This window comes from Myxine glutinosa, chromosome 10 (genome assembly GCF_964187855.1).
Source record: "Myxine glutinosa chromosome 10, kmMyxGlut1.1, whole genome shotgun sequence".
Lineage (NCBI taxonomy): Eukaryota > Metazoa > Chordata > Myxini > Myxiniformes > Myxinidae > Myxine > Myxine glutinosa.
The window spans coordinates 32,031,987-32,049,363 of record NC_136270.1 but is presented as its reverse complement, the minus strand read 5'-3'; the positions used below and the strand labels follow the sequence as shown (position 1 = coordinate 32,049,363).

Here is a 17,377-nt window from a genome sequence, read left to right as displayed (position 1 = left end):
TTTATTGAGCGCGATCTACACAACAATTATATGAGAGAATGTAAATCTATGATGTCATCACTCACGTGGTCTGGCAGCCATAATCGATGAAAGAAAAAAAACTCCTTCAAAAACAGAGTTGGCTCGCACCAAGTTGACTGTGCAGGGTAAGTATTCTATGAATACCATCTAGTTTAATACCAGAGATCGGTATCGGCTCGTGCACGTCATGCTGGATTTCATTGGTCAAAGTAATCACGGTGCGCATACGCTGAAAATCTATCACGTGATTTGTGATGAGACATTCCAGGTAGACATTCCTGCCGCAGTACTGTGTAACTGTGTTGCTTCAAGTTTTCTTTCAAAGGAGCCTCTTTGCTCGCCCATAGTGTAATTTTCAGGTAAGAGAAGTTTATTTAGTTATTATTGTTACATTGGAGAAGAATGTGTAATTAGAGTGCCAAGGGTCCCCAAATGGCGGACCGCATCCACATCCGTACCATGAGCTAATCAGAATCCTCCATGAAAAGACCTCTGGTGTTTATCCATTCAGACCAACAACACCCATCTAACAGTTGGTCCCCTCCACTTTTTGGGTCACATCAACAAAATGTATATACGGAACTCATAAAGGATTATGAAACGGTTTTCCTTGAAATTGATTTGATGTATTTTATAAACAAATATTGAATTCTGAGCGATTGTTAGTTTATACTAAACAGCGAGTCCGTGGAATGTTGATAGATTAGGTGGTGAGGTTCCCAGGGAAATGCAGCAACATGTAAAATGTCATTGTTATGTAACTTTTACAATATAATTCAAAGAACACTTTAATATATCATCACTGTAATATAATATTGTCGAACTGCGTGATCCTGAAACTTGTTGCTCATTAAATCTTCACCTCCCAGCCTCACCACATACGCACACCTCAATCCCTCCCCACCACCACCCAAAGCATCAACCCCCCCCCCCCCCCCTTCTCCAAACTCTTTGCTCCCCTGCCCCAACACCTGTATACAACAGTAAGATAAAATAACGACAAAAAATCGTTAATAATGTTTCGCAATTCTTCGTAGAAAAAAAAACGTAATAATACAAGTAATAAAAACTTTTTTTTAATGTAAACGGATGTAGGGATGTTACTCCGAAAAGTATGTAAACAATGTAGGGATGATCACAAGAAATGATCATGTGAAACCATAGCTACATCTTTCTTTGAATAATGGTTGTCCCTGGAAAAGACATAGTGTGTGTGTACTGTGTGTGTGTACTGTGTGTATATGTATATGTATGTGCATGTGTGTATGTATGTATGTGTAATGGATGCGGCCTTCCAAAGCTCAAAGCGGGCCCTCGCCGACGCAACACTGCTCGCTCACCCGGTGCTCAACGCTCCCATCGCCCTCACCACGGATGCCTCCGACTACGCGGTGGGCGCCGTACATGAGCAATGGGTGAACGGGGTTTGGCAGCCACTCGCTTTTTTCAGCCGGCAGCTCCGGCCGAACGAGCTCAAATACAGCACGTTTGACCGGGAGCTCCTCGGTCTACACCTGGCCGTCCGCCATTTCCGCCACCTCCTGGAGGGCCGACCTTTCACGGCGTTCGTCGACCACAAGCCGTTGGTTTACGCCATGGCCAAGGTCACGGAGCCGTGGTCGGCCCGCCAACAGCGCCACCTCTCCGCCGTGTCGGAGTTTACCACGGACATCCGGCACGTCACCGGCAAAAACAACGCCGTGGCCGACTGTCTTTCCCGGGCCAGCGGCCCAGCGCGAACGCGGTCCACCTGGGCGTGGACTTTGCGCTTATGGCGGCGGACCAAACCACCGACACCACGGTGCAAGCCCTCCGGGCGGCGGACACGGGCCTCCGCCTGGCCGACATCCCCTTCGCGGACACTGTCCTGCTCTGCGACGTCTCCCAAGGCCAGCCTCGCCCCATCGTGCCCGTCACCTGGCAACGCCGCATCTTCGCCTCCCTCCACGGCCTTTCACACCCGGGCCGGAAAGCTTCCCAGAAGCTGGTGTCGGCGCGATTCGTCTGGCACGGCCTTCGTCGGGACGTCCGCGATTGGACCAGCACCTGCACGGCCTGCCAACGGGCCAAGGTCCACCGACACACCCAGGCCCCGCTGGCACCTTTCACCGTGCCCGAACGACGTTTCGACCACGTCAACGTGGATCTGGTGGGCCCCCTCCCCCCGTCACGGGGGTTCACACACCTGCTCACCATGGTGGACAGGACCACCAGGTGGCCGGAGGCCGTTCCCCTCGTCTCCACCACCACCGCCGACGTGGCACAGGCTTTCATCGCCACCTGGGTCGCCCGCTTCGGCGCACCGGCGGACATCTCGTCAGACCGCGGACCACAGTTCACCTCCGAGATGTGGGGCGCGGTCGCCCGCAACCTGGGGGTCAAGCTCCACCGTACTACGGCCTACCACCCCCAAGCAAACGGGTTGTGCGAGCGATTCCACCGCTCCATGAAGGCCGCGCTCATGGCCGGCCTTCAAGACGGCGGTTGGGCCGACCGGCTGCCGTGGGTCCTTTTGGGCCGCCGCACGGCCCCCAAGGAGGACCTCCAGGCATCCACCGCCGAGCTTGTCTATGGCCAGGCGCTACGCGTCCCGGGCGAATTCGTGCCCGACGCTACCAGTCCCTGGTCCGCAGCTCACCAGCGCTCGGACCTCCAGGAGGCCGCCCGACGGTTTGCCCCCGTGCCAACATCCCACCACGGTGACCCCCAGTCCTACGTCCCCCCAGCACTTCGCACAGCGGAGTATGTTTTTGTGCATCACGACGCACATCGGGGGCCACTCCGGCCGCCGTACGACGGGCCCTTCCGGGTGCTGCGACGGGACGACAAGTCATTCGTCATCGACATCGGCGGCAGGTCGGACCGGATTGCGGTGGACCGCCTCAAGCCGGCGCACGTGGACGTCGACCACCCACCACGGGTGGCCCTTCCGCCGCGGCGAGGCCGCCCCCCGTCCACGGTGCCCCCCACTCGACCGCCCACCACCACACCGGACCCCCTCCCACGACCCGCCAGGGGTCGCTTCGGCCGGGTCATCAGGACCCCCCTCAAATTGACCCTGCCGGTGCAAGTCGATTCTGGGGGGACGTGTGTAGCGGCTACCGCTGGGTTTTCACAATCGCCTTGCACCTATCAAGGACGCGGAGCGATCACCATGCCGGGCTCGTCCAGGACGCCCGGGCAGGCTCGCCCTCAACTTGCCAGGCCGCAGCCAGGACGCTGGGCCACGCCCCCTCTCGCCTTTCCTGGGCAAACGCTCCGGGATAATATGTATATATATTGCTGCCCGATAAACGGGCTTTTCAGAGTGCCTGAGTGTTTGGTTTGAATAAAGCAACTCAGATGAATTCCAGCTTTTTGTCGCGTCCATTCTTCCGATCGACGTGGGAGCCCCAGCTCCTTCATATGTAGGTATGTATGTATGTATGTATGTTTGTATGTATGTATGTATGTATGTATGTATGTATGTATGTATGTATGTATGTATGTATTTGTGTGTGTGCATAAATGATCGCCATTTTATCCATTTTGCTTCCCATCTTGTGCCCATCGCCCCTATGCGGTTACCCATCATCCGAATAATCACCATTATTAAGTTAATGTCAAGCTGTAATGGCTGTAATAATGTGTGTGTGTGTGCGTGTGCGTGTGTGTGTGTGTTCTATGTACTGGGTGTGTGTGTTCTATGTACTGGGTGTGTGTGTTCTATGTACTGTGTGTGTGTACTCTGTGGTGTACTGTGTGTGTGTGTGTGTTCTATCTACTGGGTGTGTGTTCTATGTACTGTGTGTGTGTGTGTGTGTGTGTGTGTGTGTGTGTGTGTGTGTGTGTACACTCTGTTTGCTGTGTGTGTGTGTGTGTGTGTTCTATGTACTGGGTGTGTGTGTTCTATGTACTGTGTGTGTGTACTCTGTGGTGTATTGTGTGTGTGTGTGTGTGTGTGTACTCTGTGTACTGTGTGTGTGTGTGTGTGTATGTGTGTGTGTGTGTGTGTTTGTGTGTGTGTGTGTGTCTGTTATTATCTCCATATGCTGATCTCAGAAGGTGGAACGGAGCCCTCCCAGCTCTCGAAGTGTCCACCTTCGGGCGTGTGCACACCCTATAACTTTGCCTTTTCTAGGGACAACCATTACTCAAGGAAAGACGTCGGCATGGTTTCACGTACATTATCAATTCTTATGATCATTCCGACCTTGTTTATATAATTTTTGGAGTAACATCCCTACATCCCTTTGCATTTTTACCTCCCCCACCAAAGGTGGGCAGAGTTTATTTTTTCACCTCTGTAAGTCTGTTTCTCAGTATGTTTTCGTCAGTATGTTTGTCTGTCTGTGTACACTGAACAGGATATCTCAAAACGTTGTGGACAGATTCACACGAAATTTGGTGGAGAGGTAGCATATGTGACAAGCACGGAATGATTAGATTTTGGTGAAGATCTGAATCAGGATACAATAATTTTGTAAGTGATTCTTCACCATTGAGAGATCGGGCAAAAAACGATAAATAGCACAATATCTCAAAAAGGAATGGACGGATTCGGGCCGAAACCTGGTGGGCAGGTTGACTGTGTAACAGGGACGGATCGATTTTGGTGAAGATCTGAATACAACATGGATCTGGATATGGATTCTTCTCCATTGAGTCATAGGACCAAAATGATATATAGCATGATATTTCAAAACGTGGACCAGTTGGTTAGGAGACAAGAACAAGCCAATTAGATTTTGGTTCAGGTCCGAATCCAGATCGAGCCTATCAGTGGGACACAAAACATAAACTGTTCACCAGGCGGAGGTACGCTCTCTACCGAGTGCCCTTCTAGTTTATCAAAGTTGTCGTCCAAACTTTATATACGTATTCACATTGTAATGGTACAGTACTGTACCTACTTTATAGACGATGTAACATTCTAAATAGTACATGTGGTCAAATGTCTCGCAGCCCCGCCCCCATCAGCATGATTGGCAGTCGTTGCCCCGCCCACCCCTCTTGGCACTTCATTGCCCAATGTGTAAATACGCAGTTACACCTAATTTTTGTGGAATCCTTTCAAGTTATGAAAAATTTGAGGCGTCATGGACCTTCCCACTGCAAAATACAGTCGATCTGCATTTGAACAAATTACTGAGCGTAACCCTATGTTGAGTTGCTGTCTGAAAAGAAGAATTACAAACGGTCTGTTTTTGTAGTTCAGCAATGCTGCATATTTGTGACAAGATGAAAATTCTTCTTTTTTTTTTTTAAAGTAGTTATTTTATGAATTTAAAAAATATATATATGCAGCACACAAAGGGTTAATGAGCATTATTTGATGTGAAATCCTCCACAGATGACTTGACTTTCATCGGTTTACAAGTTCGTATCTTGAAATTGTTTTCTCATCCCTTCATAGGAAGTCTTCCGACTTCCTGATGTATCATCAATTCAATTTGAAATTTGATATCAGACTTCAAATTGGTGACTATTTATGTAATTATATCAAAATAATTTTCCCAGAAGACGTCCCCGTCCCCCATTCACACTTTTCCATAACGATCAACGCACCTGCCCTGAAGTCTGAACAAACAAATTATTGTCACCTTCAGTCACCCTGGTGTAATATATCAAGTTTTTAGACCAGTTGGCATACGAAAGACTTAGGCCAACAAGCGTTACCTGGCTGACCCCACGATAAGGTGGTAATAATTGAGGCTATTGAAGTAGTTTCATGTTTTATTGCCAATGAGCTCTTAGGATGGAAAACAAGATTTTTAGTACTAAGAATATGACACAACAATCAAAAACAATCGATGGATGGTTATATTTCTCCGCATTTATTGATACCACATAAGGCATGTCGTCACATGAAACGTGCATGTCCTTAAGGAGAATCACACGAAGCGCAAGCCACAGAAAAGACAGCAAGGAAGGCAGTTTGCAAATCAGCAACTACAATTGTCATCAACAGTATGTTGTGTTTACAGTGTCACCTGCAGGGACACAAATGAGCCGCGGTGTACTATCATGGATGACGTTTTATATGTGTTGCCTCGTTTACATGGGGTAAGCTGTTCCAGTAGGCCCCATTATAACTTACAACGTCATATATTATACAATAGCATGCACACAACTATCATAACATCGATCTAACAGGATCTTCTTTTCCTCAGATATCAGATCTATGGACTGTCCTGCTGAATGACAAGTCTACGGTTTACCTGGAGATTACCGATGAGGGTTACAATAACATCACAGCACAAGGAATTTGAGAAAATCAACCCTTGCGAAGGTCGAGTGTAAGTTTCTGAGAAAGTGTCACGTTGTTTTGTGGAAATGCGGGTGCACCAGATTCCATTGTTACTTTTTTGTCTCTTTTTGCATGGAGAAGCCAAGGCCTATGAGGGTTAGTGGAGATATATGATACGAGGAGATACTAATAATGTGCTCGTTGTGTATCTCGGCGACCACGGGCTGTTTACTCGACTGTGATCACTCGCATGGTGTTGGTGTGGCCTGTTCCCGCACGCCACCCGGTCACAATCACCACGATGTCCTTGGGATGGAGGAACTTCCTGAACTTGCCTGGGGTCAAGCACATGCAAAGGAAAAAAGTCAAAATATCCTTCTGGGATTGGTACTCCACATGGCTTGTGTGACATATATGGTTGTTAATGAGGTTATTTTTTGTTTTCTCAACTATTCGACCAAATACAATGTGCACAAAATTATTATCGAAACCACCGAAGGTGGACGGAGGTTATGTTTTCACCCCCGTTTGTTTGTTTGTCTGTCTGTCTGTCTGTCTGTCTGTCTGTCTGTGAGCAGGATATCTCAAAGGTTATGGATGGATTTACACAGCTTCGTGGAGAGATTGTGTGTGTGACGACGGTGAAATGATTCCATGTTTGATGAAGATCCACGGATCCAGGTATTATAATTTTAAAGTGATTCTTCACCATTGAGATATAGGGCCCAAAACGATATATAGCATGATATCTTAAAAAGTTATGGACGAGTTATGACAAAACTTAGTGGATGAGTTGGTTTGGTGGCAAGAACAATCTGAGTAGATTTCGGTTCAGGTCTGAATCCAGATCTGGCCTATCAGTGGCTACAAAACGTAAACTGGTCAGATTGGCAGAGGTTTGCCCTCTACCCAGTGCCGTTCTTTTTCTAAAATGCAATAGGTGTTAAAAAGTCTTATTAATTATGGCACTCAAAGTATGAGGAGGCAAATACACAAGATAAGGGATTTTCACATTCATCAGCGCCTTTAGTTTCCTCAACAACAACAACAACAACAACATGCATTTTAAGGCCATTTTCCCTGCTAGAGCGGGGGTTAGCTTTGCGGTCCCCATGACAATCTTCTCCATTTTGCCCTATTTTCTGCAGCTCACCTTGTTAACCCCCTTGCCCGCATTTCTTCTTCACCATCTTTAGCCAAGTCTTTCTCGGTCTTCCCCGTCCTCTACTTCCTTCTACATCCATTTCCATCACTCTTCTCAACCAGTCACTTTCATCCTTCCACAACACATGACCAAACCATCTCAACCTGTTTCTCTTCACAGCATCCATCACAGGCTCTATTCCCATCATCTTTCGTAATTCATCACTTGGCTTCCTCTCTCTCAACGATACTCCACACATCCACCGAACCATTCGCATTTCCACCCTTTCCAGCCTTCGTTGCTGCTCTACGTTCATTACCCATGTCTCGCTCCCATAAATCATAACACTTCTCACACATGCAGCATACACCTTTCCCTTCAGCTTCAATGAGACTCCCCTCCTCGTCAGCATGCCACTCAGTTCCCGAAACTTCTTCCATGCACATCTCACTCTAGCAACCGTTGCCGAGTCTGATCCACCATCTCCATTCAGCATGTCTCCGAGGTAGCAAAATGTTTTCACACCATCCAGCTTCACGCCATCTCCAAGACCCAACTCAACATTTCCTCCATCTGCAGCTCCCTCTGTGCACACCTTACACTTGAATGTAGCTGCCACACTGGTTAATGACCCTCTCAGACCACTACATTTTTGATGAACCCACTCAACGCACATTGTACATTGAATGGAGTTCACTCCGACACCCTTCCTGCACACAGCACACGGCCACTTCCCAGTTCTTTCCACCTCACAACATGCTTTACCACTTGCCATCACCTTCATCTTTCCTATAATCACCTTCAGACCTTTTGTCTCCATACATTCCTTCCACTTGTTCATCTTCTCCTTCAGTCCATCCATACTTTCCGCAATCAACACCAGATCATCTGCATACAATAACTCCCACGGTAAACCCTCCTTTACATTCTGAGCCAGCACCTCCATCACAGCTACAAATAGTAGTGGACTTAGTACCGACCCCTGATGCACTCCCACCTTCACCTCAAACTCACCACTGTTCCCGTCCTTCGTCCTTACAGCTGTGCGTGCTCTTTTGTACATTGCCATCACTACTCTGATCAACCATTCCTCCACTCCTAACTTCCTCAATGCCCATGTCAATACTTCACGTGGAACCCTATCGAATGCTTTCTCCAGATCAACAAACCCAAGAAACAACTTCTTCCTCTTCTCCATGTACTTCTCCTGCAACTGCCTCACAATAAAGAGCGCGTCTGTCGGTCCTCTTCCTGGCATAAATCCAAACTGCACAGAATGCACTTATATCATGTTTCCTCCAAGCAAAGAAACACTTGGTAATCTACACCTTGCTTTCCTCGACCAATGACAGCAAAGTCAGTGATCTGTCAGAAAGGTTTGAACTTTTGTGAATTAGAAATGCATTTGTACTTTCTGTCTCAAGCTCCAGTGATCATGAAGCCTCAAAATGAAAACTATGACATTGTTCAGAAAACTTCGTCAGATGATAACATTGCACCATAATCCAAGAATTTATCATTCGTCAACTATGATAATAATGACCTTGTTTCAATTAGTAAGCAGCCGTTTCACATCCTCAAAGAGGTAATACTGCAGGAGAGTTTCTTTCCTGAGATTACAAGTTCAGTAGGAGAGGAATTTGTTGTCATGAATTATCAGTGGCCATTTGGCACAAATAATTATAGTGCACAACTATAGTGCACAGTGCACAAATAATTATATATTTATAATGAGGCCATTTGGTCATGGCCTCATTATATATTCCATTATATATTCCACATGAGCCATTTGGTCATGTACAAAACTTCATATGTAGCAAGTATAAATAAAATGAAGTATTATATGTAAAAAGTTACGAAAGGAAAAAGTTGGACGGGAAGAAAGAAAGAAAACATAGGGACAATACCCCTGGCGCTCACCTCGTGGAATAAACAGTATACTGCACCGACTAAAGGTATATTAAACCAATTTCAATGGTTACTTGAAGACAGGGCAGCACGTATAATCATACTAACATAATCATAAGACTTTAAATAAACAAAGAAAAACATACCTATTGTGGGGGGCAACCCCCCTCCCCCTCCCCCAACCCCAACCCCATATACCTCCTAAGACCCCAATTTTTATAATGCCTTGAACGAGCATTGGTACATCATGGGTGATTAAGGTTGTGGTGAAGTTTCATCGAAATTGCATGTGTAGTTTCTGAGAAGAAAGCAAATACCTATTTTGGGGTGGAGGGGGGGTCAAACCTGGACCCAGTTTGACAGGCACCCAGACAGAGACAGATAACCAGAGAGAGACAGCTAGAGAGAGACAGACAGAGAGAGACAGACAGACAGACAGAGACAGCCAGAGAGAGACAGACAGCCAGAGAGAGACAGACAGCCAGAGAGACAGTAGGTCAGAGTGAGACAGGAAGCAAGAGTGAGACAGGAAGCAAGAGTGAGACAGACAGCAAGATAGAGACAGACAAAGACAAAGACAGGAAGCCAGAGTGAGACAGACAGAGAAAGGCAGACACGAAGACAGGCACCCATAGAGAGACAGGCAGCCAGAGAGAGACAGGCAACCAGAGACAGGCAGACAGACAGACAAACACAGAGACTGGAAGCCAGAGTGAGACAGACAGACACAGAGACATGCACCCAGAGTGAGACAGACAGCCAGAGAGAGAGAGAGAGAGAGAGAGAGACAGATAGAGAGACAGGTAGAGAGACAGATGGAGATAAAAGCAGAGATAGGCAGCAAGAGAAGGCAGCCAGAGAGAGAAAGACAGATAGAGAGACAGATAGAGAGACAGACTGCCAGAGAGAGACAGCTAGAGAGGTACAGGCAGCCAGAGATAGACAGATAGAGAGACAGGCAGAGAGACAGGCATACAGAGAGACAGACTGAGATAAAGGCAGAGATGGACAGCGTCCAGAGAGAGGGACAGAGAGACAGACAGATCAATCAAAAATCTCCAAATGATTGCAACGTATGCTCGGCTGTTCGACACTATCGTGACAGATCGTTACCATCATGTCACTGCGTTTGACTAAAAAAAAAGAAGAAATACTCTGGAGTATGACATCACTGCTGGAAAGTCCTTCACAAGGATCGGCAAATCCTCCAATTTACTTCTGCATCCATCTCTGCCAGAGGTGCAGTCTATCTTGGGCTGACCCTTTCTCCAAACTGATCTCTGGAGCCATTAACGAGCTTGAAATACTCCATAGAATAATTTATTGTCCTCAGTGTACAAAGCATTCATCTGCAGTGCTGTGTGATATCTTATTTGTCCCTCACGGCTAGAGCCAAAGTATCCCAGTTTGCCCATACCCCACAGGAAGTGGAATCCAAAGTCTTCAGATTTACTGGTATCTTTCACAAGGAAACTGAGGATTAAGTCCGTTTCTCTCACCATAGAGAGGCTGGAGCCATATTGCATGCCTCCGTTGCCTTTCCTCTGGTCTTGGTCTCCCACTCTTTTTACTCTCTTCCGGGCACAGCACCACAAACCAGGTCACAACCCATACCAACTGCAGTTTTCCTTCCTAACTCCAACTTCCTGCTCAGTGTCTTAACAGGTCAATTCCACTGTCTTGTCCACATTATCTACATGTGGAATTCGTTACATGGGTGTGTCCTTCCCCATCTTCCCTCCAAGCTTAGAAGACAGCCCGATTCCATCTAATTTTACCCCCAATACCGTCACACAAGTTTTCTGTTCTTGCGAACACTTCGTTAATTTTTTTTATGCATCGATTGAAGGTTTATAGAGGAGTTTGTACAGATATCATGTGCAGGCCAAGTACATCAGAAGATATCGATGTACTTTGCCGAGAAATTGAATTGTTCGGACATTTCAAAAATTATTCCGAAATATCAAAAAGCAGATTCTCTGCTTTCCCAAAAACTCTTAGACTATTCTCTCCTTCTTTACTTTTCTGTCAATACAGCTCTTTTATTTGGCCTGGCCTCGATTAGGACGACATAGTCTGTGCCTGGAGCCTTCTACATAAAAATTTTTTTAGCAGAGTAGATGGACATATCAACTCAGTATATGGGATTTGAACCTGTGATCCCAGCAAGGTGACCTATGTTTTCAGATGGTAACAACAAGCTGTGTCCTGTTTCAAATTCCCATCTGAGTCCATTTATCTATTTGGTCTACTTGCGTCTTTCTTTACCCGAACTGATGGTGGGGTGCAGGTTGGTGTTGCTGAACATCATATCAGGTTGATAAACCTACCAACGGCGATGGCGAACTGCACACGCTTCTCTACATCCTCCGCCCAGTTTGCAAGGGGAGCGTCACGGATCTGAATGGGGTAGACCCCACGGTGCAGATGCAACTGCCGTGCACTCATGCCGCACCTCGTCACTGCTAAGATTGGTCCACGTGGTCGATACTTGGAAAGCAGACGAGCAGATCTATTGGGCAGAAAGGGGTTCACCAGGGTGCGGATAGGAGAGGAAGGAGGGATGGTGGATTGGAAAGAGGAGCAGCAATTAGATACTGAATTATGGAAGGACTGGAACACAATGGAAGGATTGAAAAAGCATGAGCAGGTGAGCATATAGTCATGATTCTTAAGTTTTCCACACCTCCACTAAAAATGCACGAAATGTTTTATAACGAATTTTAATAATAGGAAAGTGAGCTGATGCAAGATTCCCTTTTTAGGGAATCAAGATAACCAGCAACAAGGATGTTACAAGATGGGGCTAATTTGGGGGGCTGGTAGGGGAGAACGAGGCATAATTTCCCACCTTACTCCATCTACTCAAGTTTGTAGCACAAGGAAGCACATGGAAGTAAAAATATGGCACACCGTTTTGGAAATAATGCAATTCCTTTTGTATCCATCTTGTCCACCCCATGCATGCGTGTTTTGCGTCCTGTTTTTGTCTGTTGCGTCCTGATTCAGTGTAATAGCTCTTCCACGAGCCTCGACTATGTATACAAAAACAACATTAAAATGCATGTGACAACATTAGGAATACTAGAACGGCACTCAGTAGAGAGCATACCTCCGCCTGGTTGGCCATATCACTGAATGGTGAAGAATCCCTTCAAAAAGTAAATAATTCTCATGTCCGAATCCATATTCAGATCTTCACCAAAATCGAATCGATTCTTCCTGGTCACACACACAACCGGTCCACCAAGTTTCGTCCAAATCCATCTATAACGTTTTGATATATCCAGCAATGTATCGTTTTTGGCCCTATCTCCCAATGGTGAAGAATCACTTAAAAAATTAAATAATTCTCATATCCGAATCCATATTCAGATCTTCACCAAAATTTAATCGAATCGTCCTTGTCACACACCCAACCAGTCCACCAAGTTTCGTCCAAATCCACCCACAACATTTTGAGACATCCTGCTATGTATCATTTTTGGCCCTATCTCGCAATAGTGAAGAATGACCACCTTTAGAAGCCATTTTTCCCCGCAGAGCAGGGGTTGACCTTTTTCGGGCAACATGGTCCCCTTTTTTTGAAGCAATGTTTCATGGCCAGATGCTTTTCCTGCCGCCAACCCTGTTGGTCGCCTCTTGCGACACACAGGGAATTACCAGTGAGCTGGTACTCAATTTCCTGACCTCTGAGGGATGACAGGCTGCGTCAACCCCCCCCCCCCCCCCTACCATCCTGGTGTTAATTCAGCAATCGACTGGGATTCGAACCCAGGATCCTAGGATCCTAAGCCGGCACCCTAACCGCTAAGCCAACACCAGGCTTCCAATACTGAAGAATCACTTTTAAAATTCTAGTAGCCGGATCCGAATCCGGATCTTCACCAAAATCTAATCATTTCGGCCTTGTCACATACGCTGCATCACTGCCAAATTTCGTCACAATCCGTCCACAACCTTTGAAATATCTTGTTCACAAACAAACAAACAAATGAAAAATCGGTCAGAGAACGAGGACTTGCCGGAATGTACTTTTTTATCGGCCATTTTGGACAAATATGGCGGCCGAACCACGTGACTGATGACGTCATCATTATTTGTTTTCTAAAGTAATTTAGTCCTTGATGATACTCAAGAAATTTCATCTTGATCGGATGAAGTTTTGTACTTGTCGAATTATGACGTCATAATGGAGGCACCTATGACATCATCATTAACATATTTTATTCCTCATGGAGAGTTCTTTACAATGAGCCATGTCTCAATTTTTTCTATTCAGAACTTTCGGAAATTATGGAGGTGCAAAGTTTTTCGGTTTTTCCAAAATGGCGGCCGAACCACGTGATCGATGACGTCATCATTATTTTTTTTCTCCACTAGTTTATGCCGGCATGACGCTCAAGAAATTGCATCTTGATCGGATGAAGTTTTGTACTTGTCGAATTATGACGTCATAATGGAGACACCAATGACATCATCATTAACATATTTTATTCCACATGGAGAGCTCTTTATAATGAGCCATGCCTCAATTTTTTCTATTCAGCACTTTCGGAGATATAGAGGTGCAAAGATTTTCGCTTTTCCCAAGATGGCGGCCGAACCACGTGACCAATGACATCATCGTTTTTTTTTTCTCTCCATCAGTTTATGCCCTCATGTCGCTCAAGAAATTGCCTCTTGATTGGATGAAGTTTTGTACTTGTCGAATTATCAAATTATGATGTCATAATGGAGGCCTTGGGCCAAGAGAGTTAAAAATTGGGCACAGTCTATTTCAGGGCAAGACAATTTTGTGTGCAATGTTTGGCGAATCTATGTGCAACGGTGTAGACGTAGTGCTGCGCACAGACAAACAGACAAACAGACAGACAGACAGACAAACCAACCGATCCACATACTTGCCGGAATCTTTTCTGGAAAGTAACAAACAAACAGACAAACAGACAGGGGTGAAAACATAACCTCCATCCACCTTTGGTGATGGAGGTAACCAGCAAGTTACCCGCAAGGAAATCTAAACTGGATAGGGATGCTGAAGGCAAAAACGCAAATGGCATCTTCTGTCATCGAGTCGGAAATCTGGGTGCAACAATTCACATTTATTGCCAAATCTGATGCAATTTATATTCTCTAATGGCGGTGAGGTGCTCCATTTGAAACCGTTCGATATATCTAGCTTTTTTATGCTAGATATATCGTTTTGGGTGGGTGTCACTTGATACCTCCTAATGAAGCACACTGAACAAACGTGAAGGTTTTTGTGGTGTGAAAGGTAATTTGACAAAGGGTAAATCGTTTAGTTGAGGCAAATTAAATTTTTAACACTTTGTGAAACTGTCATAGTTGAGGGGAAGAAATGAGTAATTCCTCAAAACAGCCATTCACCATTTTGTTGCATTTCAAGGATGTTATAAAGTTCAGTGATACGAGCATATTATTACACTTTTGCATAATGGGGTTTTTCCCATTAGGAAACAGAACAATGATCCCGCAGAATGGTACAGAGGTAACACACATACCTTTGAGCTGTGTAGTGCAGGTTAGATTCCCAACCCAATTACAGAACTTCTGATCTGTGCTTCATTTGCATGGCGTTGCATCACAGAGTCTGCCGTCCCTTGGATACACATTAAGCCGGATGTCCTGTCTGCTATCATTAGAGGGAGGATGTTAAAGATGCCACCGTGTCATTTGCGAAGAGTCGGCAAATTATCATTACCCTGAACTGAACAATTTGCAAATTTCTCCCCAAACCAGAGGCAATCGAATGTCAGGCCACTTTGTGAAAGACTTGGGCCAATCCTCCTCAGCGTGGTTGTCATGTCATGTGTGTGTGGTCGTCATGTGCGTGTGGTCGTCATGTTGTTATGACTTGGCCCTTGCGTGAAGGGCTCGGGGTACTGCCTATTGCTCCGGAGATCCTAATTGGTGTGCTCGGGAGGCCAATACGTTCCCCGTGGGCAGGTCGTGGCGTATGAGCAATCAGAAGTGACCGAGCGAAGTTACCATCCAAATGCTGACGCAATATGCACATCCTTTACTCAAGATCAAGAAAAGCACAGGGTATATCACCAAGGAATAAATAAATCATAAGGAAGATAAATCCCGCTGATATGCAGCAGCAAAGATCAAGTAATTAAAGGACAGACAGGCGCCAAGACAATACGGACAAGCCAATTAAATGACCCACCCGGTATCCCTAGCTAATCCCAAAGGGGAGGGAGGGGGAAGCAAAATAACAAAGGAATATTCGTCAGTATATGAATGAATGAATGGTCGTTTTAAGGCCATTTTCCCCGCAAGAGCAGGGGTTAGCCTTGCGGGCCCCATGACAATCATGGTTCCCTGTTTGAGGCAATGTTTTTATGGCCGGATGCCCTTCCTTACACCAACCCTTGGTCGCCTCTTATGATGCGCAGGGATACGGTGTACCTATTCTAAACCGGGGTACACACCGTGATCATTCATCCCAGCAAGCCGGTACTCAATTTGCCGACCTCGGAAGGATGACAGGCTGAGTCAACCCCCCTGGCGTTAATTCAGCGATCGACGTGGATTCGAACCCAGGATCCTTGGATCCCAAGCCGGCACCCTAACCGCTAAGCCAACACCAGGTATATAGGAAAAGCCGTCAGAAAAGCTAAGCCGTCAGTATATAGGAAAATAAAAGGTAAAAATAAAACCGGGAGAGGAGGAGGGAAATTTAGGCCCGTTTCAGGTGGCGTTCCGGCTGCTTCACCCCAGACACATGTCCCGAGGATGGCGCCTCCCCTCCACTCTTCTCTTTCTCAGTGGGTGTCCTCAAACTCCACGAATGACTTGCCCAGAGCAGTTTCTGCAAAACCATGAAGCCGCACGTTGCCTCCGGTCGGCTCAGACGATACTCGACGAGGAGCAACGATACTTGACAAGGAGCAGCTTCTACTCCCTCTCCCACTTTTCCTCACGATCCCACGTGCACCAGGAAAAACCCTCCTCCACCCCAATCTCTCCGGCACCAACTGTGCCTCCAACAGAGAGCCCACGAAGAGATTCATCAAATCCTCAAAAAGCTCACACAGGCTGAGTTTCTCGCTAAAACTGGGACCACGTGTCCTGCGTTCATTTTCGCCTTCCTTCCCCCGTCCTGATGCACTCTTCTTCCTCTCACCTCCTCTTCTTTCTTTTTCTCCCAAAGGTTCTTTCTCTATTCAATTATGTAGACCTCCGGTGGGAGGAAGAAGGTCGATAAGGAAGATCTTTCTTTTTTTTCAACAAAACAATAAAAATAAAGTCAAAAGGGAAGGAAGAAAGAAAAGAGCTAATCTGGTTTCACAGCCGGCCCAGCATTTCACACAAGATACACCCTAATGATCACAGCTTCTTGTCATTGCAAGCCCAGCCCCACGAGTGTACCATCATTAAACAATCCACCCCACGAGTGCAACAATATGCGTGTGGTCGTCATGTGCGTGTGGTCATCATGTGTGTGTGGTCGTCATGTGTGTGTGGTCGTCACGTGTGTGTGGTCGTCGCATGCCTGTGGTCGTTGCGTGCGTGTGGTCGTCATGTGCGTGTGGTCGTCACGTGCGTGTGGTCGTCATGTGCGTGTGGTCGTCGCGTGCATGTGGTCATCATGTGTGTGTGGTGGTCATGACGACATGATGTTCGCATGATCGTCGCATCGTCATGTGTGTGTGGTCGTCACGTATGTGTGGTCATGTTTGTTGCATGTATGTGGTCATAATTTTGTTGTCCTGTGCGCGTGGATGTCCTGTCAACATGCCTGCATTGTCTTTGTGTTGTCATGTGCATGTGGTCATCATGTCATGTGCATGTGGTTATCATGTTTTGTGCATGTGGTCATCGTGCCGTGTGCATGTGGTCGTCATGTCGTGTGCATGTGGTCTTTAATTGTGTCATGTGCATGTGGTCATCATGTCTTGTGCATGTGGTCATCGTGTCGTGTGCATGTGGTCATTGTGTGCATGTGGTTGTCGTGTCGTATGCATGTGGTCATCGTGTCATGTGCATGTGGTCGTTGTGTCGTGTGCATGTGGTCGTTGTATGCATGAAGTGGTCGCCGTGTC

The 17,377-nt window shown here is 46.4% G+C and overlaps 1 protein-coding gene across 2 annotated transcripts in view; it reads right to left on the bottom strand.

The window, feature by feature from the left end:
- Window positions 1–5,816: 5,816 nt before the first annotated feature.
- The window catches only part of LOC137434426 (pyruvate kinase PKM), a 47,464-nt gene continuing 35,903 nt past the window's right edge, over window positions 5,817–17,377 (bottom strand). For both annotated transcript variants that reach the window (XM_078785522.1, XM_068127404.2), the window contains exons 10-11: window positions 11,633–11,814; window positions 5,817–6,585 (exon numbers count right to left, since the gene is read on the bottom strand). In XM_078785522.1, the coding sequence (XP_078641648.1) occupies window positions 6,479–6,585; window positions 11,633–11,814 (289 nt within the window). In that variant the 3' untranslated portion in view covers window positions 5,817–6,478. The remainder of the gene's footprint in view (window positions 6,586–11,632; window positions 11,815–17,377) is intronic.